Genomic DNA, 26,920 nt, shown 5'->3' on the forward strand with positions numbered 1-26,920 from the left:
CTTCCCTCCCAGTCGCTCGCTCTCTTCCCTCCCAGTCGCTCGCTCTCTTCCCTCCCAGTCGCTCGCTCTTCCCCCCACAGTCGCTCTCTCTCTTTCCCCCCCTGTCGTTCTCTCTCTTTCCCCCCCGTCGCTCTCTCTCTTTCCCCCCCCCGTCGCTCTCTCTCTTCCCCCCCCGTCGCTCTCTCTCTTCCCCCCCCGTCGCTCTCTCTTCCCCCCCCCCCGTCGCTCTCTCTCTTCCCCCCCCAGTCACACTCTCTCTTCCCCCAGTCACTCTCTCTCTTTCCCCCCCCCCCCCCCAGTCACTCTCTCTCTTCCCCCCCCCCCCAGTCGCGCTCTCTCTCTCTCTTCCAACAACAACATGCCCTCAAAAGACCCTCGGCACCACCAGGCACTTCAGCTAGTCATTTGTATAAAGGATTTCTTCAGTGACTGCATGTCTGCGGTTTGTTCAGCCTATGCTGGAGCAGCAGTTGGAACATTACAATTATCTTTATCATCCTTGGGTTAGAGAAAAGAATAATCAGCTAAGATTTATGCCCCATATCAAAATCCAGAGAAATGTTCTCAAAAGTCACTGGAGGGGGACAGGATTGGATTCAGCTGTGATGCCTCCAAAATTAAACAGTTTGCAGGTAGTTGCTGTCTAGAATGGCCACTTGCGGTTCCAAAAGAAATGTTGCTATTTACAGAACCATACCCCAGCAACGATCAATCCCTTTAGTAGAAGAGGAGAGCAAATTGGGAAAAGAAAGTGATGGAATGGAAATCCAGAAAAAGCCCATAAAGATGGGTAATTTTGATATAATCAAGACTGAACCATGACTTGAAACTTTAGTCATGGCAGCTAATGATACACCCAAAAATGCTAGTGCATGGGCGTTAAATTTGTTAATAGATCTGCTCAGGAGGTGTTGACATATGAGGCTTAGTTTATCCTGAGCTGCCTTCTGAATCAGAAGACTCCAAGAGATTATCGGAATTAGCATGACACCCCCCCCCCCACTGAGACCTCTAATACATTGGCTAAAGAAGGGCATATGCTTTGGATAAACCTGGCAACTGAGACTCAGATTTGTTTGGAACTATGAATGACAGTTGGAGCAACCATAGCATCAAAATCAGAGGTTCCTAGTCAGAAGATACCCTCTTAACCAAGATTGTAGGAAGTTCAAGAACTGCTTTTACTATAGATGACTTGGGAGTTGGAGTGCACTACATCACTGGGACCTCCTCTTCACTTAGACAGCACATTGGAGAAAGACCACCAGGTTGGAAAGGCATAATAACAATTCCATCTCAAATAGTAAAGTAGGCTTTTGAAGCGCTTGTACAGGGATGCCACAATATTTAATCTAAGTTCACTGTAATTTCTTAATAAGGCCAGGCAAGAGAGCAGAATAGCTTTGCTCACCTCTTAAATAGCATGAGAAAATCATTCCACTTATAAGGTGTTAACAATTAAACAGGTTATATGGAAGTGGAGGTGCAGCAGGAGCAAGGAAAAGAGAAGGAAGAATACACAACTGGATAATAATACTGGACTTTCTGTAAAGTAAGATTCAGATTTGTTGAGTTGGTTTAACCATCCAGGCTTAATTTAAATTTTGCAGCACAGCATGCACACTTAATATTGCCAAATTGAGTTACATCACAAAGAAGCTATTGGGTTTAATATCTATCCCACCCTCAGTTAGAGATGACCTATGAACCATATCACAGCTGGTGAATTATTAATCAACCCGAGGTGCACTTCTGTACCGTTCCACCATCCTGAGCAAAGGACACAACTAATGCAAAATGCTCAAAATCTTATCAAGGACAATGGAGTTCCAACAACATTTAAACAGCTCACTTTGGATTCTCGGGGTAGGAGTGCTCTTATTACTACACCCACAAAGCCACCAAAGCTCAGCTTTCTAATAAAAAACAGAAGTGCTTTTGAACTACAGTCTACTTCTCTTAATTCAAAGTATTTGATCATTTTAATTTTTACGCACTAATTTCTCACTTTTATGTTGCTTAATTCAAATTATTAGACAATACAATTTTTAAATTCACAAAATGATTTTGCATTATTAGTAGGCTGTAGTGTGTACAAGTTAAAAAAATATTTTAGGATACATAAAAAATTTGTATAGAAAGATTTAAATGAAAATTTTGCATAAGCATATGCAAAATTAAAATGACTTGCTGGCATATTAAAAAAAATGTGCGTATATACTGTTCAAACAAAATGTGTATCTTCACATAGAGGTGCCATGGTTTAACCACAGCATTTGAGTTGGTCCTGAATCATTAAAAAAAATATACAGATCAAAATACAGAAGTAAAAAAAAAAAACAGTTTTTTCAATTATAATGCACACCTGGGTTTCAGACCAGTTTTCAATATAAAGTGGATATACATTTCAAAACACATTGTCCTTGAAACCAAATAAGAGCCAGGGATGTTTAATTTGAGAAGACCAGGGAGTGAATTCAATGAATCTTAATTGAAAGTGCTTCTTTAGGTTTGTATGTACAGAGCTCACACCATAAAAGATTGTAAGGAGTAAAATGTATTCCTTGGAAAATTACCAGGCAGTATTTTGACATGTTTGTATGGATGTGGGCTAATTATAAAACACCAAAAGGAACAATTCACTTTGGTCAAAGTAGTAATAATTTCCCACATTTGAAGATCGGATTTTTAAAGAGTCTAGAATAATGAAGCCAATTCATTGTTTAAATAATTTTAAAAAAAAACAGGAATCCAGACCACAAACTTGTGCAATACAAGTATACAATTCTTCCCATACAAAGCTAAAAGTGTTCCAATGAACAAAAAGATTGGTCAATACTTGATTGCACAACTGATTTTTGCTATACTACATTTTACAATACTACTGAATATGGGAGGTTCCTTCGCTCTCCAGTCATAAATCATTAGCAATTGTACTTTGACCTGTTTAGTTCTACTCAATTTACATTTTTTTCCCCAAATAAAAAGTAGCCTTAATGTAATGAGTCTTATTATTGCCTGGACACCACAGTTAGCCTTTCTGGTATGCAGGCTTCACTGATCCACACTGTGAAAGACAAGATCGACTTTACAGTATTGCTGTGGGAACAGAAGTCTAACAGCACAAACATTCACAAAATAGTTTCTTTAACTCTGAACACAAAAGAGACAGGAATTCACTTTTTTTCCTGAGCGTCTCCAATAGGCCAAAGGCTGACAGATAAATACTGAAATAAGTTCTTTGTGTATTCATATTTAACCTCAGATTGTATATGGCTGAATTCCACTGACTAATTCAATAAAAATTTAATTTATAAAACACAGCAAAATAATTCTGTAGTGAAATTAATACTCTGGCATTAGGCCCCTCACTGACTTTACCCCAGTGTGTAGTTTAAAAACAGTCTGTGAGTAACTTCAAAAAAATAACATAACACCACAGACACACAACTTGCCACAGGCTATTAATTTCCCTACTGGAGCCACTACCTTTACTGGATTTCTGAAACTAGGCACTGAAAAATGATACTGTTTCATCAATCACCAGCTCCTTGTATCCCCCACTAAAAACAATGTGCAATGGAGGTGCTAGGAGACAAGACTAGGTAGATGCCTCATATTTCAATGCCTCACCTCAGAAGTACAGTGAAGATAGCGGTCCTGATTGGGAAGCCTATAAACTTACGGTAAACTACATCCTAAAAGATCACATATATCCTTTTCGGACAAATAGTCAAGCATAAGGCCATTATCCTGAGTATCCTTTAACTATAGAAAAAATTTCACACTCACTCATGGAAGGTATTCCATGCAAAAGTAGTTAATGCTATGCTCATTACCCCTATTTAAATATTCAGTTAGGAATAGGGGCAATGGTTACAGAATTAGATGTAGAAATTATTCCACAGACGGCAATGGATTCAATGCTGCTGGGGCCACAGAAATATCCCTCAAGGTTTACAACTGGCTGGGCTGAATAATATTGGATTGATGTCTTTCACGTTCATTTGATTTTCATGGAGACAGGAGGGTGGAAGAGAGTCTCAAGAAATAGTTCAGTGCATTATTTTGTTGGACAATTACTTGTGGTTACCTACCTCCCTCATTACCAGGCGATGGCAGCCAAAGCAAACAGGATCCTGGGCTGTATTGTCTGGACTAATCAGTATAAAACGAGGGACAAGATGAAATGGCTACATAAGGTTTCATTGAGATCTAATCTGGAATACTGTGCATCTTTTTGAGCCTGTCACCTCAAAGAAAACATTTTGGCCCTACAGAAGGGCAACACGTGTCTTAAGCGCAGTGAGCTTGGACTTCGTGCTTTGAGTTTGGATTTTCTGGAAAGGTGTAAAATACAAATGGAACAGATTGTTTGAGATGATGGGATTTCTGTAGAACTAAGGGCCACCTAATTAAATTGGGAAAGCAGAGAGGTTGGACGTACAGAAGTTTTATTTCCTCAGAGGATGATCGACCTGTGGAACAGTATTCCAGCTTCCTTCTCAATCGCCTTCTCCCAGAGGCCGAAGAGCTCCTCCCAGAGTCGCAATGCGGATTCTGCCCACGAAGGGGCACAATGGACATGATCTTCACCGCACGTCAATTACAAGAGAAATGCAGGGAACAGCACCAACCGCTATACATGGCCTTCTTTGATCTCAAAGGCCTTCGACACTGTCAACCATGAGGGATTATGGAGTGTACGCCTCAAATTCGGCTGCCCTCAAAAGTTTGTCACTATCCTCCGCCTGCTTCACGACGACATGCAAGCCGTGATCCTGACCAACGGAGTGGAGCTAATTTACAGAACAAACGGGAAACTGTTCAACCTCTGTCACCTCCAGTCCAGATCCAAGGTTGTCCCATCCTTTGTCGTCGAATTACAGTATGCAGACGACGCTTGCGTCTGCGCTCACTCGGAGGTTGAATTCCAAACCATCGTCAACACCTTCACCGAAGCGTACGAGAGCATGGGTCTTACACTAAACATCCGTAAGACAAAGGTCCTCTACCAACCTGCCCCCGCCACACAGTACTGCCCCCTGATTATCAAAATCCATGACAAGGCCTTGGACAACGTGGACCACTTTCCATACCTCGGGAGCCTACTATCAACAAGGGCAGACATCGACGACGAAGTCCAACACCGCCTTCAGTGTGCCAGTGCAGCCTTCGGTCGCCTGAGGAAGAGAGTGTTTGAAGACCAGGACCTCAAACCCGGCACTAAGCTCATGGTCTACAGAGCAGCAGTGATACCCGCCCTGCTGTATGCCTCAGAGACATGGACCATGTACAGCAGGCACCTCAAAGCACTGGAGAGGTACCACCAACGCTGCCTCCGCAAGATCCTGCAAATCCATTGGCAGGATAGGCGCACCAACATCAGTGTTCTTGCTCAGGCCAACATCCCCAGCATCGAAGCTTTGAGCACGCTCGATCAGCTCCGATGGATGGGTCACATTGTCCGCATGCCCGATACGAGACTCCTAAAACAAGTGCTCTACTCGGAGCTCCGGCACGGCAAGCGAGCCCCAGGTGGGCAGAGGAAACGCTTCAAGGACACCCTCAAAGCCTCCTTGAAAAAGTGCAACATCCCCACCGACACCTGGGAATCCCTGGCCCAAGACCGCACAAAGTGGAAGAGAAGCATCCGGGAAGGCACCGAACACCTCGATCTCTTCGCCGGGAGCAAGCGGAAGCCAAGTGCAGGCAGCGCAAGGAGCGCACGTCAACCCAAGCACCCCACCCACCCGCCCCTTCAACCATCTGCCCCACCTGTGACAGAGACTATAGGTCCCGCATTGGACTAATCAGTCACCTGCGAACTCATTTTTAATGTGGAAGCAAGTCATCCTCGGTTCCGAGGGACTGCCTAAGACGACGACTCCAGATTTGGTAGTGAGGGCTGACTTTCTGCAGTCCTTTAAGAAGATGTTAGATAAAGTTCTGTAAAATTGTGAGGCAGAAGGAAAGAAAGATTTTCAGTAACAACAAACGGATTGGAACTTCGAGGCTTACTGAATTGCATTCAAAGGGTTCGGAGAGGAATTTTTGACAGAGGTTTCATGAATTGGCTATAGGTCCCTGTTTTTTTGCCTCTCCCAGGAGGTGGTGGGGGTGGATAGAAGAGGAAGAGTGGAGATGGGCGTGAGGGGGAAAGAGAAGAGGAAGAGTGGAGCTGGGAGTGGAAGTGAAGAGAAAGGATGGCAAAGAGAACATGTTTGAGTGGGATGTGGAGGAAGGATTGGGTTGGGGAGGGAGGGATGGGACAGAGGTGCAGGTAGATGGAAGGGGTTATACAGGGATGCCCAGTAAGTGGGCCCTATGGCCTTTTCTCATCCCGAATACGTACTATTCCATTAAATAACCCGCCATTTAAGCTATAAATCTTTCTCCATGATCCATAGAAATGCTGGATGCTAGTGACATGCATATGTAGGCAGACATATTAGATGCCTGATGTCACTTCCAACAGAAAACGTTGGAGCTGCTGGTGGGATGTAGTGAGCCAAATGAATGGATCCCAGCCTGATTTTCCTTTCCCATCTGCCCAGGTTATGCCATTTACCAAAACAAGAAATTTGGGGCTCTTATGTTTAACTGAGATTTGTAGCAGAGTCAATTCCATTTAAAGGGCAATAATACTCGAGAAAAGTACTTTCCCCCTTTACATTTTAAAACCATAATTTCAATTCCCCTAGTCTACTATCAGAAATTTTGAACACTGGGTTGTAGGGAAGCCTGCTGAATATCAGTAGCTTCCTTCACGTCCCTCAGCTGGAAGAGCATCACTCAACTGATTTTTCCAGCAGGTCAGCAGTGAACAGCTCTGATTATGTCAAGTGGAGTCAGCAGCCGCCTTGCTCCTGGATGTTGATCCTAGTAATCCAATCTACCCATCTATAAAAATAAATATTTTTTGGGGTCTGTAGCTTTTCTACTTTCTCACTGGTGAATAGTCTACATTGTCAATGTTTCTATTTACTGATCGGTTTCTATAACTATTTGCTTTAGTTATCGTAATCACAGTGAACTAAATAACAAATCACATTCACCAACTAATCCCATTCTATCAAAAATAAATTTCAGCAGAGTGGCTTTTATCATTATTATAATATTAATTGATAAAATTGAGGTGCATTATTAAAGTCAGAATTGTTTCTTGAGAAATGTAACCTGTCCTGTTGCAAATCTGGAGTTCTATAATCAGAGAGTTGGTGTACAGGGCTCTGTATAATCCTTAGACTTGATTAACAAGGAGCCCAATATAGAGAGGTGTGAAAGGGATGAGTTAGGGGGTATCGATTTATTTTCTTCATTCATTATTTTTCAAAATCCTCTGCAGGCAATGCCACAAATGAGCGCACTAATGAAATTAAAAAGATCAGAACGAAGCACAATTTGAGTTCTCATGGGCAAGAGAAATTCTAAATCGGATTACAATACTTCCAACATCCAACTGAAAAATTAGGATACAAATGTAGAATTTGCACCCATTTATTTTTTTCAAAAATTATTGTAACTTGATAGTACTGAATAACAAAGACACAGTCAATATTTTGATAGGCACATAAGATTAAATGGGATATACGGCGCAGAAACAAGCCAGCCATTCAGCCCAACCAGTCCATGCCGGCGTTTATGCCCCACTCGAGCCTCCTCCCATCTTTCCTCATCTAAATCTATCAGCATAACCCTCTATTCCCTTCTCCCTCATATGTTTGTCCAGACTCCCTTAAATGCATCTATACTATTCGCTTCAACCACTCCCTGTGGTAGCGAGTTCCACATTCTCACCACTCTTTGGGTAAAGAAGTTTCTTCCGAATTCCCTATTTGATTTCTTGGTGACTATCTTATATTGATGGCCTCTAGTTTTGCTCTTCCCCACAAGTGGAAACATTATCTCTGTATCCACTCTATCAGAACCTTTCATAATTTTAAAGACCTCTATTAGGTCACCCCTTAGCCTTCTTTTTTCAAGAGAAAGAGACCCAGCCTGTTCATCCTTTCCCTGATATGTATTCCCTCACATTTCTGGTATCATCCTTGAAATCTTCTCTGCACCCTCTCCAGTGCCTCTATATCCTTTTTATAATATGGCGACCAGAACTGTACGCAGTACTTAAGTGTGGTCGAACCAAGGTTCGATACAGGTTTAGCGTAAGTTCCCTCCTTTTCAATGCTATATTTCTAGAAATAAACACTTGTGTTTGGTTTGCTTTTTTTAATGACCTTGCTAACCTGTGTCGCAACTTTTAGTGATTTGTGTACAGTATTTGTACTCCAAGGTTCCTTTGTTCCTCTACCCACCTAGACTCGCACAACCTCCAAGTGATAAGTGACCTCCCTATTCTTCCTACCAAAATGTAATACGTCACATTTATCTGTGTTGAGCTTCATTTGCCAAGTTTATTAATGGCCTCTTATAATTTGTTGCAGTCCTCCTCAGTATTGACTATCCCCCCAATTTGGTGTTATCCGCAAATTTAGAAATTGTGTTTATGATTCCAAAGTCTAAATCGTTAATATAAATTGTGAACAGCAGTGGTCCCAGCATTGACTCTTATGGACCACCACTACCCACCTTCTGCCACTGTGAATAGCTACCCTTTACTCCTGCTCTCTGCTTTCTGTCCTGAAGCCAGCCAGCAATCCATTCTGCTACCTGTCCCCTGACTCCGCATTCTCTGACCTTGTTCATCAGTCTATTATGGGGTACCTTATCGAAGGCCTTTTGAAAATCTAGATAAATTACATCTACTGCATTACCATTGTCTACTCTCTTGGTTACCTCTTCAAAAAATTCAATGAGGTTGGTGTAAGGGTAATTAACAAGTAAACACTACTGATTGACCAAACAATAAAGAACTTGAGGTTAACGATGATGTGATAAAATGTGAAAAACAAGTGAAAACCTAATTATATATGTGCAAAAGAATAGTCACTGAGCAAATGATTAAATCACAAGGGAACTAAGGAGTGCAACTCATGGATAGGGATCCCTAACATGGGCAATGTGATAGCATTAACAAATAGTGTGACTAGTACGTGATATTTTGTAATAGCTTGCATAAGCAATAACAAATGTATATAAGTAAATGAAATGAGAGATCGGTGAAGTCCCACTTGAAGCTGTCAAGTGAGAGTCTTCCCCTGCATATGCTTGAATAAAGATCATTGTGATTGACAGAGGGGACTCTGATTTCCTCCCTCTCAAACAGTTGGCCAAGCCAGACTTTCCCTTTTGAAATCCATGCTGACTGCTCATTACTATGTTTTTGGTTTCTAGATGTTCTTCTATTTTCTCCTTTAGTAGGGATTCTATTACTTTTCCTACTGCCAATATTAAGCTGACTGGTCTATAATTCCCTTGACATGTTCTATTCCCCTTCTTAAATATAGGTATTACGTTAGCTATCCACCAGTCCTCTGACACTATACCTTTTTCTAACGAATTATTAAATATGTATAGTAATGCCTCTGCTATCTCTTCCCTAGATTCTTTTAAAATGTGTGGATGCAATCCATCCGACCAGGGGTTTTATCCTCTTTGAGTTTGATTAGTTTATTTAATATATCTCCTTTTTTTAAATTTTAAATGCACTTATCTCATTACTAATCTCATCATCCAATGTCATGTCCACCTGTTCTATCTCCATTATGGGCAAAAACAGCAGTTAAGTACTATTTCAAATATATATCTTCAGTGCGCAGAGTCCAGACCAAGCTGGTTTGTGCCATGGCCATGGGAATTGAGACACAGTATTCACCCTAACCTCCTTCATTGAAAATAGCTTTCAGATAAACTTCATGACTGATGTTGTCTTCCTTGATCTAACAGCAACCTATGACACTGCCTAGCATACTGGTCTTCTGATAAAAATGGCGAGTGTCCTGCCATATTGGGCCATCTGCTTGGTTGAATTACTGACAAGGGGCTGACATTTCAGAGCACACATGGCCGACAGCACCAGCTCGTGGAGATAGCAAATCAATGGCCTCCCTTTAGGTTCAGTTCTAGCATTACTCCTTTTTAATATGTACATAAACTATCTTCCCAACTGCTTCCAAATTGGACAGGGATGTTACACCTCAAATCTTCATCCAAAAGGACCTTCATGATGATGGTAACTGTCCTTGTGGACAAATAGAAACCATGTTACACATCGTTGAATCATACCCCCTAACTAAACTATCTGGTGGCCTATCCACTTTGCATACTGGTGGTGACAATGCTCTAAAATGGCTGGAATTATATGCATACGCTAATTTCAAACATCTTGTTCGGATTGCAAAGCAACAATATGGTTCTGGGGATGGAGGACCTTGATCAAATACTCAAAAGCAAATGACTGGCAGCATTCTTAAATGTTATTTGGATTGCCATTTTCATTTTGCCGTGTCATTGACCTAAATACACAGATGTTAAATGATTTATTTTGGAGCGTTAATGATGAAATCTCACGTACTAATTTGTGCAATTAAAGTAATTAACTGCACCTAATCATGACGTCCGGGATGAAATTTCATCACTGCCGCTTCATCCATTAACCACCTCCAGCAGTGAAAACAAATAAGCAGAAAATCTCATTTTATGAGTGATGTGTAGTATCAGTGAGAAACATTTACCTATTTGAATAAAGCAGCTAGATGTTTAGGCAGCATTAAATTAATAAAAATAAATATACAGTTCAGAATCAACATGTTTTGCCAGAAAATTTAGATTTCCTGTGACAGTGTTGCTCTCTACAGCATAACAACAATACTGGATAATCACCTGGATACATCGGAAGATATCGCTGGTCACATTGTGGAGTGCTACATCTCAATCATAATTTAACTGATACTGAAAGATCTTTATTAGTAATACACTAGCAGCTGTACCTCAAGTACCTGTGTAGAACTGGGAACAACCGAGGGACACAGACTGTAAACTAGGGGTGAGAAAGGGATTGCCTATAATGATCCCAGGTCCTCAAACCTGCAGAACTCCTTCCTAACATCCATTATAATTTTCCACAATTGGAAAAGTTCAGAAATCAAGAACCACTAAGTAAAAGTACTTCGTTGGCTGTAAAGCGCTTTGGGACGTCCTGAAGTCGTGAAAGGCGCTATATAAATGCAAGTCTTTCTTTCACCATTAGCTGGGTGAATGAAGGTCTACAAAATAGCGGAGCTGCAGACAGACACCGATGTACAAAAAAGTTAGGAGAGAATTTTAGTGGAATGCAGGGCACAGCTGGTCAGCTAATTCAAGAGATTGCATTATTTGGACTGAATACAGCTGCAAATTAGGAAGATTTTGTACCAGGATCTGACTAAAGTGAATTAAAGCAAATTTTCTGAATTAAGCCCATAGAGGGAGGTGGTAGCGAACAGTAAATATGTTCGTGTGCAATCTGATTACAATTTAGAGAAACAGTTTAGTTATTAAAGACTTGCGTCATGATAGGATTACACAAAGCTGTACAAAGGGCAGAATGTGCTAATGTTCCTGAATCTTCAATAGATTATACTTCTCTGGTGTTATGTCTATCTTCTCCCTCCTTCCACCACCTATCAGTAGAAATCTAATTTTTTTCTTCAATTACCGCCCTGTGGTTTCCTCCTGGCGGTGGGTGAAGAAAATAGTTACTATCAAAGAATGTTTGCTCATGTTATCACAGTCTTACATTTCTTGCACACCTGTCACACTCAAAAAGCACCTCACATGGCCTTCCAACTGTCAGTTTGACCCCATTCTAAACCCCACAATTAAGATTATTTACATGAGGGGAGGCACCAAAGTTCCCTTTACTCTGGAAGTCCTGCGCAGCCGACTTTTAAATGAAAAAACTGCGCATGCGCATAATTTTGAATAGGCCCGCAGCCCAGAAAAAAAATTAGAGCGAACACTGGCGGGCACCTGCGCTATTTCCAGCAATCCATGGGTGTCTACCTCATGGACGGCTGAGGAACTGTGGAAAATTTTAAATGTGTACGGTTTTACTGTTGCCGATTTCCTAACAGCGAGGTAACCGGTGTTTTGGGCCCCACCTTGGCTCGGATTTTATCCTGACGCACAAGTATACCTACAACCAGCGTATTTTGCTTTGGGGTCAGAGGGGGTGGTACTGGCAGGATGTCCATCAGGTGACGTCGTCTTCCTCTGACATCAGCATAAATGTGGGAGGGACGTGTATGCAGGAAATGCCCACTCTCACTTCCAGCGGAATTAATCAATCTAATAAAAAAGGCGTCCTTTCTGCCCAGCTCCAGGAACTTCTCAGTAAAAACCGAGATGGGCGGAAAAAAATCCATGGCACTGTTCGAAGAGGAGCTGGGGAGTTCTTCCAATGTGCTGGCCAACATTTATCCCTAAACCAACATCACTGAAACTGATTATCTGCTCATTTATCTCACTGTGGGACCTTGTGCACAAATTGGTTACTGCATTTGCCTACATTACAAGTGACTACTCTTCAAAAGTAATTTGTTTATGTGAAGTGCTTAGAGATGGCCTGAGGTCTTGGAAGGTGCTCTCTATATATAAGAATTTTTAAAACCTCATGAACATTAATGGTAAGCAATTTAAGCACTTTACGACAGTGCAAGGGTGAAGTCATTGGAAGTAACAGGCATGCTTATTACAGTGCACTAGTGCACCACTTATCTTGCTGGCCTGATAGGGTCATTCAGTTTTATTTTTCCTGCACAGAGTGGCTATGTGTGACTTTGTTAAGTTCTCACTGCTCTGATCACCTCATTCCATTAATCCTGGGCAGCTCGCCTTGCATCACTATGCCAAACAGGGCCTTCCACATTTGCCCGACTTCCTCCAACAGTACTTCCACAGCTGCATGAGAAAGCCTGGGAGGGCTCTCTGCCCTCCAGCTGACCCGATAGATATTTGTTTCCACTGAACTGGTGCGCACAAAACCAATTCGAGGATTGGCTTCTTCTTTAAGCAGCTGCAGGACTTTAAATCTCCAAATGGATGAGTTTCTAATCAGAGGCATTTCTGAAGCCTGGAGCTTCCTTGAAATATTATATTACGGCTGGCCCCAGAGATTACACTGGGCCAGAGTCCAGTGTCAGGCAGGCCCAAGTTATTCTATACCTTACTTCCAGTTGGGATCATGCCAGAGCAGAAACTCCAGTCTCATGTATATGTTAATGGCACGGGTGAGTAAAAGCACATAATAAACCAGGATTTTATATTTTGTTTTAGACAGCCTCTGCCATTCATAGAGCACACCAGGACTTGCCATTTGCAACCACTCCTTGTCCTGCAATGGAAAACGATAAACATTGAAATCTAGGAAAGTCAGTATCAGGACAGATGAATACTTTGAAGGCAGCTGTGGTTTTTCTTTTGACAGTAATAGTGCAAATGTGTGGTCATACAGGGCCAACCTGCCATTCGCACCAGCCTCTGGTCTCATTACGCAAGTCTGAGCTCCCAAGCTCAACCACAAAACTTTGTCACTCCCATTTGCCAGATAACAGAAGAGAAATCCTACGCCATCCTCGCTTCAACTCAGTTTTGCGTCCGACTCCAGTTATCACTTTAGCATTAATACAATAGCAAAATACTGCGGATGCTGGAAATCTGAAATAACAACAGAAAATGCTGGGAATGCTCAGCAGGCCAGGCAGCATCCATGGAGAGAGAAAGAGATAAAGTTTCAGGTCTGGGACCCTTCGTCAGAACTGGAAAAAGTTAGAGATGTAACAGGTTTTAAACAGGTGCAGAGGCGGGGAGAGGTGGCGGGGGGGGGGGGGGGGGAGGGGGAGGAGGAAAGAACAAAAGGAACGATCTGTGCTAGGGTGGAAGGCAAGTGAGATTAAATGTTGCAAATGGGGATGGCAGAATAACCAACAGCTGCCATGTGGAAAAAACAGGAGCAGGGGTTATAGTCTGAAATTGTTGAACTCAATGTTGAGTCCAGAAGGCTGTAAAGTGCCTAATCGAAAGATGAGGTGCTGTTCCTCGAGCTTTACTGGAACATTCTTTACTAGATTTCTCCGTTTCCCATCCCATGCTCCATTCTCCCCCCCCCCCAACTACTCCACTTCCCAACACATGTTCCAGACTACCTGTTATCACAACCACAGGAAATGTATTACAAGCTAATGAAATATGTAAAAGAAAAAAATATCTATTGATATATTAAAAAAGATGAATGGGTCACTAAATTGTATTTCAACATGCATTGAAAACTCGAAAGTCAGGCTCTGTCTATGGCAAAGTCCAGTTTAAATTGGTGAACATTTACCAACAGTACATGTTATACCCGTATGTAGCACTGTGATTGGGGTTTCCAGTGTCCTGCTTTTGAATTAACTTTACATGACAGCCTAACTATATTTAATTTATGCAGTGCGAGTATGCAAGCTGAAATAGTTAAAAAGTGCTTAAAAAATTTGCAGGCTCTGGCCACTAAGTGACGCTGTGATGTGTTCCTTTGTGGTGGGGCGTATGTGGTTTTCTGTTAAAAGGTAAGTAAAAGGTAAGCATTGTTCAAATGTTTAAGCTTTTAATTCTGTCTAAAAGATATACAAAATTATTTCTAAATCCCCCATCTTCACAGCTCCACTTTAACCCAGGCTCTCTGTTACAAATTCGAGTCTGCTCCAGATACCTCCGAGATCAGCAGGACCAGTCACTCCCGTAAGCGATCTCAGCATCGTACTTTTATGGGAAATAACAACAGAAAATGCTGGAAACACTCAGCAGGCCAGGCAGCATCCGTGGAGAGAGAAACAGAGTTAACGTTTCAGGTCGAAGACCTTTCGTCAGAACTGGAAAAAAGCAGGAAATGGAGCAGATTTAAAAGCAAGTTCAGGGGCTGGGAAATGGGGGAGGGGATGAAAGAACAAAAGGGAAGGTCTGTGATAGGATGGAAGGCGGAAGAGATTAAGAGACATTAAGAGATATTCAAGACAAGAGGAGATGGTAATGGGACAGGTTAAGAAACAAAGGATGGCTCGGGATGAAGTGTGAATTGCGGTGGCAGAATGAAAGACAGCTGCCATGTGGGAGGGAAGAAAAAAAAAGAACAAAAAGTGTGGATAAAAAATATAAATATGATAGGGGCCGAGGTTATGATCTGAAATTGTTGAACTCAATGTTGAGTCCAGAAGGCTGTAAAGTGCCTAATCGAAAGATGAGGTGCTGTTCCTCGAGCTTACGCTGAGCTTCCGTGGAACAATGCAAGAGGCCGAGGACGGTGAGGTCTGAGTGGGAATGGAGCGGAGAATTAAAGTGACAAGCGACCGGAAGCTTGGGGTCATCCTTACGGATTGAACGGAGGTGTTGCGCAAAGCGGTCACCCAATCTGCGTTTGGTCTCCCCAATTACTTTTATGGGAGCTGACTCACTGTCCTTTGTCTACTTGCACGACAGCATAACTCAGGGATGCAACAATAGCACCCCCTAGTGAACTGGACTGGATCTTTGTGTCCTTCACGTGTGTTTCTTCAATCTCTCTCAAAGCAGACCGAGCACACACTTGGTGAGATGAAGCCAGGTACGAAGTAATACATTGCTTTATTTCACAATAAGGTGAACATACAGAATAGCCGCTATGTTCAGATTCACTTAATTTGATCTGTACAATTTATGATCACAGAATGCCACAAAATAAACATAACCACGCTTCACCACATCAGCAAGTTTTCTTATGTGACTTAAATAAGATGTTTATAAATATCCTCCAACATTTCTAACCTCTTTGCCTCAGGGGAAATTGTAGCTCATCTCTTCCACCTATAAACTCACTGCAGGAAAACAGGCTGGGTGTTGGAGCAAAGGTTTAGCTCACCGAACCCCCAGAGTAAGTTCTGGGCTTGGATGGAAGGAAAGTGTAGCTCATCACAATCTCCAACACCACCCTGATGAAAATCTTGGGCTTCCCTCCCCGCTGAGGTAGTTTTGCTACTTTTGCATCCTCATCCCTTCTCCTCTATTTTCTTCTCTCTCTCTCTCCAAGAGTGTATGTACATGTGCATATATGTGCACGCATGTGCAGATACCAAGTGAGGAGAGGACTGGGGTTAACATAAAGACTGGGCACTTGAACATGGTAGTAGAAGCCACCAGCATACCCCAGCATGTGTCATTGCCTTTAGGATAGGAAAGAAATTAGTTGGGGGGGGGGGGTGGGCGGGGAGAGGGGGGGGGGGGGGGAAAGAGAAAGAGAAAAGAGAAGAGGTTTCAGTCTTGAGTTAATTATGGCACTTTTCTTTCTATGCGTGCTGGCGTACCTGACTGATATCTGACATCTGGAAGGGCAGTCAATGCACTGTATGAGATGTATGATCCTATCTTACTGGATTTAATATTGGTTTACATTCAAACTTTGAAAGTTTTAAACTGTCAGAGGATGTTCTTCAGATCTTCAAAGTTACTTACAGATTCCGTAAGTATTAATAGTAAACCCCAAGGGTCAAAACACAGATCCCTTTTAAGTTCATTGTATATCTCCAGGCCACATAAAATGTCACCACTGACCTAAACTCAATTCAAAGCACTTGAAAAAGTTTGAACTTCAGCTGCACGATTGTCTAATTACTTGGCTGTGGGAAATCATGGCATCAGTCTCAACTTCTTTTTGAACAGAGCCTTTGATCGATTTTGAGAGCAAAATAATGGTCGCTGAGCTTGCTCGTTTAAACAAAAATAAAAAGCAAAAGGGCAATTAATCAATCTGTCAACAAACGTATATAATTTATGATGGTATAACACGCACGAGAGATTGCTTTGATTTTTTTTAAATCACCAAATACTGCAGGAACATTCCAATAAAACCATTAGCAGCCACATTATGCTCTTAATGGAAGAGTCCGGGATACAAGAAAAACCCGTGTAATGCAAAGAAAATCTCTTGCTGTCCCACCTACAGCATCAGTATTTACTTACATTTAATTTGTATTTTGCCAATTTAAAAAATACATTTACCCACTATAAAACACATTTCTGTAATCTGCAATTTATTAAAAAAAACCTGAGAAGAGTGTTCAGGTGAGCATTGACATTAACATTTTCAACCAGGATAGCTTCTGTCGGCATCACCCAGCTGTGAATCTGATGTCCAGCTTGGGTATGCACTAGTTTCCCGTACAACTTTTTTTTGCCGGGGGGGGGGGGGGGGGCGGGGCGGGCGGAAATTAAGTTAGTAAATGCATTGCGTATCAGCAAGACCATCATCAGTATTAATAAATCTAAAGTACTCTTGCTGGCTTACAGAAACTGTATTTTATAACTGTAGAAAATTCAATTCTACGCTACATCTTACTGCAGCTTTGAAGTTCCTTTACACTGTAAAGAGGAAAAAAAAACATGTCTGACAAAAGAAGCAGTATTTTTCAGTTATTGCTGTCAGCAAGTGTTTAAAATGTCAAGAGAAACAGCTTGGATTCTATAAAAGGGAAACAGAGTGCTTTTCAGAAGTGGTTTTACAGAGGGCATTTTCAATGGAGCTGAATTGGACCACGTTTGCCAAAAAAAAAAGCTTCATTAAATCCTGGCCATAATTCGATACCCTTAGCACGAACTTAAGGTACACAAGTTCTGGTAAAGGACTGAATCTGAGGTATTTAGTCCTGGTAAAGAGCTGTTATTGAACTTTTATACAACTAATCTAATTACACGCTTAGTAGAGAAACAACTAATTAAGAGATCATTGCATTTAAGTTCACATACTGCAATAGGATAGAGGATTGGCTATCTAACAGAAGGCAGAGAGTTGGGATAAATGGTTCATTCTCAGACTGGCAATCAGTAACTAGTGGTGTTCCGCAGGGGTCAGTGCTGGGTCCCCAACTCTTTACAATCTATATTAACGATTTGGAGGAGGGGACCGAGTGTAACATATCAAAGTTTGCAGATGATACGAAGATGGGAGGGAAAGTAGTGAGTGAGGACATAAAAAACCTGCAAGGGGACATAGACAGGCTAAGTAAGTGGGCAGAGATTTGGCAGATGGAATACAATACTGGAAAGTGTGAGGTTATGCACTTTGGCAGGAAAAATCGTAGAGCAAGTTATTATCTGAAATGGCAAGAAACTGGAAAGTACTGAAGTATAAAGGGATCTGGGGGTCCTGGTGCACGAAACTCAAAAGGTTAGTATGCAGGTGCAGCAAGTGATTAAGAAGGCCAATGGAATGTTGGCTTTCATTGCTAGGGGGATAGAATATAAAAATAGGGAGGTATTGCTTCAGTTGTACAAGGTATTGGTGAGACCGCACCTGGAATACTGCGTACAGTTTTGGTGTCCATACTTAAGAAAGGACATACTTGCTCTCGAGTCAGTACAAAGAAGGTTCACTCGGTTAATCCCGGGGATGAGGGGATGGACATATGAGGAGAGGTTGAGTAGATTTGGACTCTACTCATTGGAGTTCAGAAGAATGAGAGGCGATCTTATTGAAACATATAAGATTGTGAAGGGTTTGGATCGGGTGGATGCGGGGAAGATGTTTCCGATGATGGGTGAAACTAGAACTAGGGGGCATAGTCTTAGAATAAGGGGCTGCTCTTTCAAAACTGAGATGAGGAGGAACTACTTCACTCAGAGGGTGGTAGGTCCATGGAATATGCTGCCCCAAAAAGCTGTAGAAGCTACATCATTACATAAATTTAAAACAGAAATAGACAGTTTCCTAGAAGTAAAGGGAATTAAGGGTTACGGGGAGCGGGCAGGAATTTGGACATGAGTCTAGGTTCAGATCGGTCATGGCCCTGTGGGTAGCGGAGCGGGCCCAGGGGCCGTGCAGCCTGATCCTGCTCCTATTTCGTGTGTCTAATTCTGTTAGATTCAGGAGATGGTTCTGTGATAGTGGATTGGCGGTTAGGATCAGATCAGCCATGATCTTATTGAATGGCGGAGCAGGCTCGAGGGGCCGATTGGCCTACTCCTGCTCCTATTTCTTATGTTCTTATGTAATAGGATCACACTATATGAAGCAGAACTATACACAGATACACATAGAAATATTAGGTTTTGATTTGGTCATTACAATTAATCCGTCGAACAATTACATTTTAATTCCTGCAACAGATTCAGAATATTTATCAATCTCTTCTGCGACTGTCAGAAGCTCAATTAATCACTGAAATAATCCTGTCATACTTTTCCATCACAGCTTATTTGGTACTGTTCCCCAGTGACTAACAGAATTCAGTTTTGGCAATACTTGGACATTAGAAGTCTGCCCTTGCACCTGATTAAATGCAATGAAGAAAGCAAGCAGAAGTCTTAATGTGATATAAAGTGAAATATTATTGCAACTTTTTTGTGAATTACAAGCTTTACTCCAAGATCAGCATAAAAGTCTAACAAAGAAGTAAATAAGTTGAATTAAATGTGGAAGAAAGACATGTTGACATGTAAAACTTTAACAGTGGGATGAAAATCTCTCAGATGCTGTTTTTCAGTTAATGAGTACATGGGTGACAAGTCATTACTGACAAAGCAGGCACAGACAGCTCATGGCCTGACCATTTCGAATAGAATGTAGGGGGTGATGAGGTAAGTGATATACTGAATGAAACACTGGAATTATTATTTATGGATGAAGGAGGAGCAAGACCTGTTCCCAGGATGCACAGACTACAAGGTTACTCTCTTCAGGCACATTTATATTTAGTGTGCCGTTGGCCGCAGAGTACTCCCACAGCCAAGGGTACAACTGTAATAAGGAGGTGAATGCCATCCCTCCAATGGTACCATTCATATAATTGGTCCAGAAAATAGAAGTCAGAAACACAAAGCAAGCTTCTGTTCTTTAATAGCCCCAATGGGTACTAGTGAAAGAGGCAATAAAAAGTGGAGTGACACTCAGAGATCGTAAGTCTCCACTTGGAGTTCACAAATCTCTGTTTGAACACCAATGTAAAAGTGCCTTCTGTTGGCACTATTTCTGAGCTACTGTAACTATAGACATCCAATTTTAAAAGAAATTCATAGATTTAAGGACTTTACTTATCCGGCTCATTTAAAAAAAAAAAGTTATTTTGACTAAATGAGACAAATCAATGCTTCCAAATGCAGACAGATCCCACAACACCCATTTTCAATTTGGAAGCAGTGAGGGCAGAAGAACATAAGAAATAGGAGCAGGATTAAGCCATTTGGCTCCTCGAGCCTGCTCCACCATTCAATAAGATCATGGCTGATCTGATCTTGGCCTTAACTCCACTTTCCTGCCTGCTCCCCATAACCGTGGACTCCCCTGTAGTTCAAAAATCTGTCTATCTCAGCTGTGAATATATTCACTGACTCAGCCTCCACAGCTCTCTGGGGTAGAGTATTCCAAAGAATCACAACCCTCAGAAGAAATTCCTCCTCATCTCTGCCCCCAGTTCTAGATTCCCCCGCGAGGGGAAACATTCTCTCAGCATCTACCCTGTCAAGCCCCCTCAGAATCTTATATGCTTCAATAAGATCACCTCTCATTCTTCTAAACTCCAAAGAGTATAGGCCCAACTTTTCCTCATAAGACAACCCCTTCATCCCAGGAATCAACCTAGTGAACCTTCTCTGAAATGCCTCCAATGCAAGTATACCCTCCCTTGAATAAGGAGACCAAAACTGTATTCAGTACTCTAGGTATGGTCTCACCAACACCCTGTAGTTGTAGCAAAACTTCTCTACTTTTATACACCATTCCCTTTGCAATAAAGGCCAGCATTTCATTTGCCTTCCTAATTGCTTGCTGTACCTGCATGCTAACTTTTTGTGTTTCATGTACGAGGACACCCAGATCCCTCTGTACCACAGCATTCTGTAGTCTCTCTCCATTTAAATAATATTTTGCTTTTCTATTTTTCCTACCAAAGTGGATAACCTCACATTTTCCCACATTATACTCCATCTGCCAAATTTTTGCCCATTCACTTAACCTAGCTATATCCCTTTGCAGACTGTGTCCGCCTCACAACTTGCTTTCCCATCTATCTTTGTATCGTCAGCAAATTTAGCTACAGTATATTTGGTCCCTTCATCCAAGTCATTAATATAGATTGTAAATAGTTAAGGCCCCAACACTGATCCCTGTGGCACCCCATTAATTACAGTTGGCCAACCTGACAATGACCCATTTATCCCGACTCTTTGTTTTCTGTTAGCTAGCCAATCCTCTATCCATCCATGCTAATATATTACCCCCAACACCATAAGCTCTTAACTTGTGCACTAACCTTTTATGTGGCACCTTATCAAATACCCTTTGGAAATCCAAATACACTACATCTACTGGTTCCCCTTTATCCACCCTGCTCATTACATCCTCAAAGAACTCTAATAAATTTGTCAAACACGATTTCCCTTTCATAAAACCATGGTGACTCGGCTTGATTGTATTGTGATTTTCTAAATGCCCTGCTACTAATTCCTTAATAATGGATTCCAGCATTTCCCCAATGACAGATGTTAGGCTAATTGGCCTATAGTTTCCTGCTTTCAGTCTACCTCCTTTCTTGAATATGGGCATTACATTTGCGGTTTTCCAATCCGCTGGGACCTTTCCAGAGTCTAAGGAATTTTGGAAGATTACAGCCAACATCCACTATCTCTGCAGCCACTTCTTTTAAGACCCTAGGATGCAGGCCATCAGAGGACTTGTCAGCCTTTAGTCCCATTAGTTTGCCTAGTACTTTTTCTCTAGTGATAGTTTTAAGTTCCTCCTTCCCTTTTGCCCCTCGATTTTCCACTATTATGGAGATGCTTTTAGTGTCTTCTACCATGAAGACAGATACAAAATATTTGTTCAAAGTCTCTACCATTTCCTTGTTTCCCATTATTAATTCCCCAGTCTCAACCTCTAAGGGACCAATGTTTACTTTAGCTACTCTCTTCCTTTTTACATACTTGTAGAAGCTCTTCCTGTTTGTTTTTATATTTCTTGCTAGTTTACTCTCAGTCTATTTTCTTCCTCTATTAAATTTCCCAATCTTCTGGCCTACCACTAATCTTCACAACATTGTATGCCTTTTCTTTCAATTTGATACCTTCCTTAACTTCTTTAGTAAGCCATGGATGGTTCATCCTTCTCATAGAGTCTTTCTTTCTCACTGGAATATATCTTTGTTAGGAGTTATGAAATATCTCCTTAAAAGTATGCCACTGCTTATTTACCGTCTTCCCTTTTAATCTATTTTCCCAGTCCACTTTAGCCAACTCTGTCTTCATACCCTTGTAATTGCCTTTACTTAAGTTTAAGACACTAGTTTCAGACCTAAGTTTCTCACCCTCAAACTGAATGTGAAACTCTATCATGTTATGATCACTCTTCCCTAGAGGATCTTTTACTATGAGATTATTAATTAATCCTGTCTCATTACACATTACCAGATCTAAAATAGCCTGTTCCCTGGTTTGTTCCACAATGTATTGTTCTAAGAAACTGTCCTGAATACACTCTATGAACTTGTCCTCAAGGTTACCTTTGCCAATTTAATTTGTCTAATCTATATGAAGATTAAAATCGCCCACGATTGTTGCAGTACCATTCTTACAAGCCCCCATTATTTCTTGATTATACTCTGTCCCACAGTGTTAGGGGGCCTATAGACTACTCCCACCAGTAACTTATTTCCCTTATTATTTCTCATCTCCACCCAAACTGATTCTACATCTTGATCTTCCGAGCCAAGATCATTTCTCACTACTGTATTGATCTCATCCTTTATTAACAGAGCTACCCCACCTCCTTTTCCTTTCTGCCTATCCTTCCGAAATGTCAAATACCCCTGAATATTCAGTTTCCAGCTTTGGTCACCTTGCAGCCACGTCTCTGTAATGGCCATCAGATCATACCCATTTATGTCTATTTGTGCCATCAATTCATCTATCTTGTTATGAATGCTGTGTGCATTCAGATAAAGAGCCTTTAATTTTGTCTTTTTAACCATTTTTCCCTACTCTGACCCAATTTGCTGGCGCACTCTTATGCTTGTACACTCTGTCCCTTCCTGTCACATTCTGGTCATCATAATCCCTACCGCTACCCTGCACTATTGCCTTGTCCTTTCTCTCTAACTTTCTAAGTTTCCCCTCACCAAACCACTCCCCCACCCCCCTACTATTTAGTTTAAAGCCCTAGCTACAGCCCTAGTTATTCGATTCACCAGGACACTGGTCGCAGCATGGTTCAAGTGAAGTCCGTCCCAATGGAACAGCTCCTTTTTTCCCCCCCAGTACTGGTGCCAGTGCCCCATGAATCGAAACCCAGTTCTCCCACGCCAATCTTTGAGCCACGCATTCAACACTCTGATCTTATTGATCCTATGCCAATTTGCTTGTGGCTCAGGTAATCCAGAGATTGTTACCTTTCTGGTTCTACTTTATAATTTAGCCCCTAGCTGATCATACTCCCTCAGCAGAACTTCTTTCTTAGTCCTAACTATGTCATTGGTAGCTATGTGGACCACGACAACTGGATCCTTCTCCTCCCACTCCAAGTTCCTCTCCAGCCCCGAGATGATGTCCTTAACCCTGGCAGCCTTCGGGACTCACGCTCTTGGCTGCAGAGAACAGTAGCTATCCCCCTAACTATAGTGTCCCCTACCACTACTACATTCCTTTTTACTCCCCCAACACCACAGTGCTGTGGTCAGTTTGCTCATCCTCCCTGCAATCCCTGCTCTCGTCCACACAGGCTGCAAGAACCTCATACCTGTTGGACAAGTGCTAGGGCGGGGGCTCCTCCAATGCTACCTTCTGGATCCCCATAACTGCCTCACTCGTAGTCACACCCTCCTATCCCTGACCATGGACCAAATCTGAAGTATTTAACCTAAAGGATGTGACCGCCTGCTGGAACAAAGTGTCCAGGTATTTCTCCACCACCCACCCCCCCCCGATGCATCGCAGTGTCCGAAGCTCGGACTCCAGCTCATCAACTCTGAGCCGAAGCTCCTCGAGCTGCAGTCGCTGTGGATCACACTGGGGTCCACCAGCCCCCACATGCTACAGCTGCAACACATCACCTGCCCTGCCACCTCTATTGTAATTTATTTAACTAATTCAGTTTTCAAGTTTTGAAATACTTAATTATCTATTAAGTTTTTAATCTAGGTAATAACCCTGTTTAATTTATTAAATTTAGTTACATGCTTTAGGTATTTGCTGTAACTTAGCCCACACTCCTAATTTAACCCTAGTTGTTTATTTTTTTTTTAAATGCATCAAGCAGCACCTTTGAACCCCACCTCATCAAATTCCCTCACTCACTAAATTCCCAAGTTTAATACAGGTACTCTGTAGAAGCAGTATTACGTAGAACTGGACTCGTGCTATTTACCTCCTTGCACTAACTAAGCACAACGTCCAAATAGCTTACAAAAATCGTGATCACTTGGTGATCAAAACAGAGATGGATCTTAAAACACTGAAATCACTAAAACATGAATGAAAATAGATTTATGTTTTAAACCAATATGGAACTGGTGCCAGAGATATTCCAGAATGTGTGAGAAATTACAGGAGAGCACAAGGTACAGATGAGTTCGAACACTCTTTCCATCTAGCTCAACCCTCCATAGAAACTTATGGGGAAACCTACTTGCTGACTGAATGCAGCAAATATCTGATAAGAAAGTAGGAGAACAATTGGGAAATAGCTACCACAACATAGTTAGATTTAATGTAAAAACAAAAAAGGATGATGAAAAGTCAAAGATAATGTGCTGGAATGGAAAATGGCAAAGTTCAGTCAGCTAAGAAATCCGCCCCAAATTAACTGGGCAGAACAGTTAACAGGTCGATAGATCAGCAGTAGGAAATATTCAAGTATGAGTTGCATAGAGAACAAAAAGAATATATTTCTAAAAAGTGAAAAATTGGTCAAAAGAATAGAATTCTGTGGATAAAGAGAGAGATTAAAACTAAACAAACTTAACTGGTATATAATAAATTTAGGCCCAACAATATTAAAAGGTAATTATAAGGAAAAATGGGGAGGTGAAAAGGGAGATTATTTTAAAAAAGACTAGCAGATGATATGAATGGAACTAGCAACAGCTTTTATAGCATATAAGTGGAAGAATAGTTAAAGAGAGGGTAGGAACACTCAGGGATGAACAAGGGAATCGAATTGTATGGCGGAGACATGAAGTACATATTTTGGATTGATTTGCACAAATGGTGGAAGTGAGAATGTAGGGGTAGCAGATGAGAATATAAAACAATTATCAGAGGTAACTGTAGAACATTAGCAGAACTCAAGGTGAATAAGTCATCTTGAAAAATGTCATACAGGAGATAGAAAATGCTCTGGCCAGAATTTTTTAATCCTCCTTAAATATGGAAATAGGCTGTGGGCCTGCAGAGTAGCCAATGTAACCCTTGTTCAAGAATGTAAGAAGTCACACAACACCAGGTTATAGTCCAACAGCTTTATTTGAAATCACAAGCTTTCGGAGCGCTGCTCCTTCTTCAGGTGAAGTGGAGAAATGCATAAAGACACAGCTTATATAGTCAGAGAATCATGTCAGATGTTTACAGGTAACCTTTCCAACTGCCATTTATCACACCTCGGCAGAGAGATAATCACAGCAGTCAAAGGTGTGAATGGTGTCCAAACAGGTCAGTCAGGGGAACATTACATCAAAGAACAATGAGGTGGGGTCTTCAGCAGTCAAGGACATTCAGCCTCCGATCTTCGGGTAAGCATTCTCCAAGGTGGCCTTCGAGACACACGACAACGCAAAATCGTCGAGCAGAAACTGATAGCCAAGTTCCGCACCCATGAGGACGGCCTCAACCGAGATCTTGGGTTCATGTCACGCTACATGTAACCCCACCTGATGCAGGGTCATCCAGACTCGAGTCGACATTGGCTTGTTCTCTCTACACAGATGCGGCCGGACCTGCTGTGATTTCCAGCCAAAAAAAATGTTTTTTGTCTTTTTTTGTTTTTCATACAGACCCCAGCATCTGCAATATTTGACCCCTTGTGACCCCACCTCATTGTTCTTTGATGTAATGTTCCCCTGACTGACCTGTTTGGACACCATTCACACCTTTGACTGCTGTGATTATCTCTCTGCCGAGGTGTGATAAATGGCAGTTGGAAAGGTTACCTGTAAACATCTGACATGATTCTCTGACTATATAAGCTGTGTCTTTATGCATTTCTCCACTTCACCTGAAGAAGGAGCAGCGCTCCAAAAGCTTGTGATTTCAAATAAAGCTGTTGGACTATAACCTGGTGTTGTGTGACTTCTTACATTTGTCCACCCCAGTCCAACTCCGGCATCTCCACACCTTGTTCAAGAAGGGAGAGAAGGATTAACCAGACATCTATAGACCAGCTAGGTCAGTTGTGGGCTCTTAATATTTCCTTTCATATTATCTGCAAGTCTTTTTTTTATATTCCCTTTTTCGTCCTTCTAATCTTCTGTTTCTTAGAATTGATAATTTAAGATAAAATTGGTGAGCATTTAGAATTGCACTGATTAAACAAGGGCAGCTAGCACGCATTTTCAAAGGCAAGTTGTGTTTGTGACACACTTAATAGTTGCAATTTTAATCATGAGGCGGGTTGGGAGTGGGGGAGGCTAGGAAGTGGTAGAGAAACCCAGGAGAACGGGTTTCCCGCAGGCCCTGCCGAATTTAACGACAGGGCCTGATTTGAATTTCAAAGGTCTGTTTCCCACCCGCAGCCAGCCAGATGGGTAAGCCTGCGGCACTAGGCTGCAGAGAGGAGGGAGGGAAACAACGATCGGGGACGGTGCATCGGAGGGAGGGAGAAAGAGAAGCATCAATCAGGGCCGGAGATGGTTTTGCGGGAGGGGTAAAGGGAGGAAGAGAGGAACGGGGCCGGCCTGAGGATCATTGGTGGGGGGGGGGGGGGGGGCGGCGGGGGAGAAGGTGATCAGAGGCCTCGTGGGGGTTCCCAGAGGCCTGCGAAACCTAACCAGCCACA

General features: G+C 41.9%; 1 protein-coding gene across 5 annotated transcripts in view; it reads right to left on the reverse strand.

The window, feature by feature from the left end:
- The window catches only part of commd10 (COMM domain containing 10), a 119,378-nt gene that overhangs the window by 40,532 nt on the left and 51,926 nt on the right, over nucleotides 1-26,920 (reverse strand). Inside the window, exon 6 of one of the 5 annotated variants that reach the window (XM_085987061.1) lies at nucleotides 14,769-14,789. The exons of the other annotated variants lie outside the window; for them this stretch is intronic. Coding sequence (XP_085843187.1) covers nucleotides 14,784-14,789 — 6 coding nt within the window. The 3' untranslated portion in view covers nucleotides 14,769-14,783. Of the gene's footprint in view, nucleotides 1-14,768; nucleotides 14,790-26,920 lie in introns of those variants that run through there. 5 annotated transcript variants of the gene reach the window in all.

The sequence above is a fragment of the Somniosus microcephalus genome, chromosome 1 (assembly GCF_052327205.1).
Source record: "Somniosus microcephalus isolate GS21.2 chromosome 1, FLI_Smic_1.0, whole genome shotgun sequence".
Classification (NCBI taxonomy): domain Eukaryota; kingdom Metazoa; phylum Chordata; class Chondrichthyes; order Squaliformes; family Somniosidae; genus Somniosus; species Somniosus microcephalus.